This window comes from Plasmodium gaboni, chromosome 14 (assembly GCF_001602025.1).
Source record: "Plasmodium gaboni strain SY75 chromosome 14, whole genome shotgun sequence".
NCBI classification, from domain to species: domain Eukaryota; phylum Apicomplexa; class Aconoidasida; order Haemosporida; family Plasmodiidae; genus Plasmodium; species Plasmodium gaboni.
The window spans coordinates 2,580,750-2,581,991 of record NC_031494.1 but is presented as its reverse complement, the minus strand read 5'-3'; the positions used below and the strand labels follow the sequence as shown (position 1 = coordinate 2,581,991).

Genomic DNA, 1,242 nt, shown 5'->3' with positions numbered 1-1,242 from the left:
ACTAATAAAAGGTAAAAAATATGTGGTCATATTAAATCATTCCAAATTGAATTTATATTTATGTGTGTTAAAAGTAATATCAGATTTGTTCTTCTCAATTTTTGAAATATCATGGAAATCCAGAGATTTTATTTGAGGAAGATAATGAATTATAAAATGTCTTTGTTGAAATATATTAAAAAGGAAAAAATATAAATATAAATTTATATATATATATATATATATATATATAATATAATATTATTATAATATAAATATACATATAACCATATAAAAACATTTCCATAATCCTTTTTTTTACCTATAAAATTTGTTGTATATATCCATAATTGGATTATTTTCTATTGTAAATTTTTTTAATTTCAATAATGCTTGTAATTTTTTAACCTGAACTATATTCTGTATTTTATTAGAATGAAGATATAATACTTTTAAGTTGTGCAGATTTAATATACTATCATTTATATCTTCTAATTTATTAAAAGATATATCTAAGGTTATAATATTTAAATATAAAATATGTAGTTCCAAATTTTTATGTTTATATGTATGTATTAATATATCATCGAAAAAATTTATATGTTCTAAATTATTATTATTTAAATTTAAAACGCTTAGATTATTTGAAACATGAATTTCTTTATTATTATAATTATATATTGTCTTATTCAATTCATGATCATCTTTCTTTTTAAAGTTAATAACTTTATTTGTACCACCCCAAATTTTTAATGTATTTTCTAGCTTTATATATTTCTCTACTTTGTTATTTCTATCTTTATTTAATGTATCGCTTACATTTCTCCTATTATCAGAATTTTCTGATTCTTCATTGCTTTCATAGCTCTTAACAAATTTATAAAATGAACATAAAAATAAAAATACAAATATAAAATCTATATTATAGCAGTTCAAATTAAAAAAATATAAAAAAAAAATAAAACAATATAAAATCTTTTATCATTTTCATTTAATTGTTTTATTTTGTGTCTTTTTTTAATTTACCAGTGAACCGTTCGTTTCGTAAAATGTGTGCGAACCATCATATTCTTTGTAACTTAATTCTAAAGAATTAAAGTCACACATTTTTTATTCATAAAAAATATTAAATAAATAAATATATATATATATATATATTATTGTTAAAAAGAAGGTAAAGGAAAAGAAGTAGACATTATATTTTTTAAATTATAATATTTAAGAAAAAACTTTTATACAAAAAATAAAAAATAAAAATTTTTT

At 17.0% G+C, this 1,242-nt stretch overlaps 1 protein-coding gene across 1 annotated transcript; it reads right to left on the bottom strand.

Annotated features, from left to right (window-relative positions):
* Positions 1–36: 36 nt before the first annotated feature.
* On the bottom strand, positions 37–1,086 carry PGSY75_1468300 (leucine-rich repeat protein; the record flags this gene model as incomplete). The annotated part of the gene is made up of 3 exons (XM_018788362.1): positions 37–160; positions 302–846; positions 1,006–1,086. The coding sequence occupies 3 exons, from the start codon at positions 1,084–1,086 to the stop codon at positions 37–39; spliced, it is 750 nt and encodes a 249-aa protein (XP_018639734.1).
* Positions 1,087–1,242: the final 156 nt, after the last annotated feature.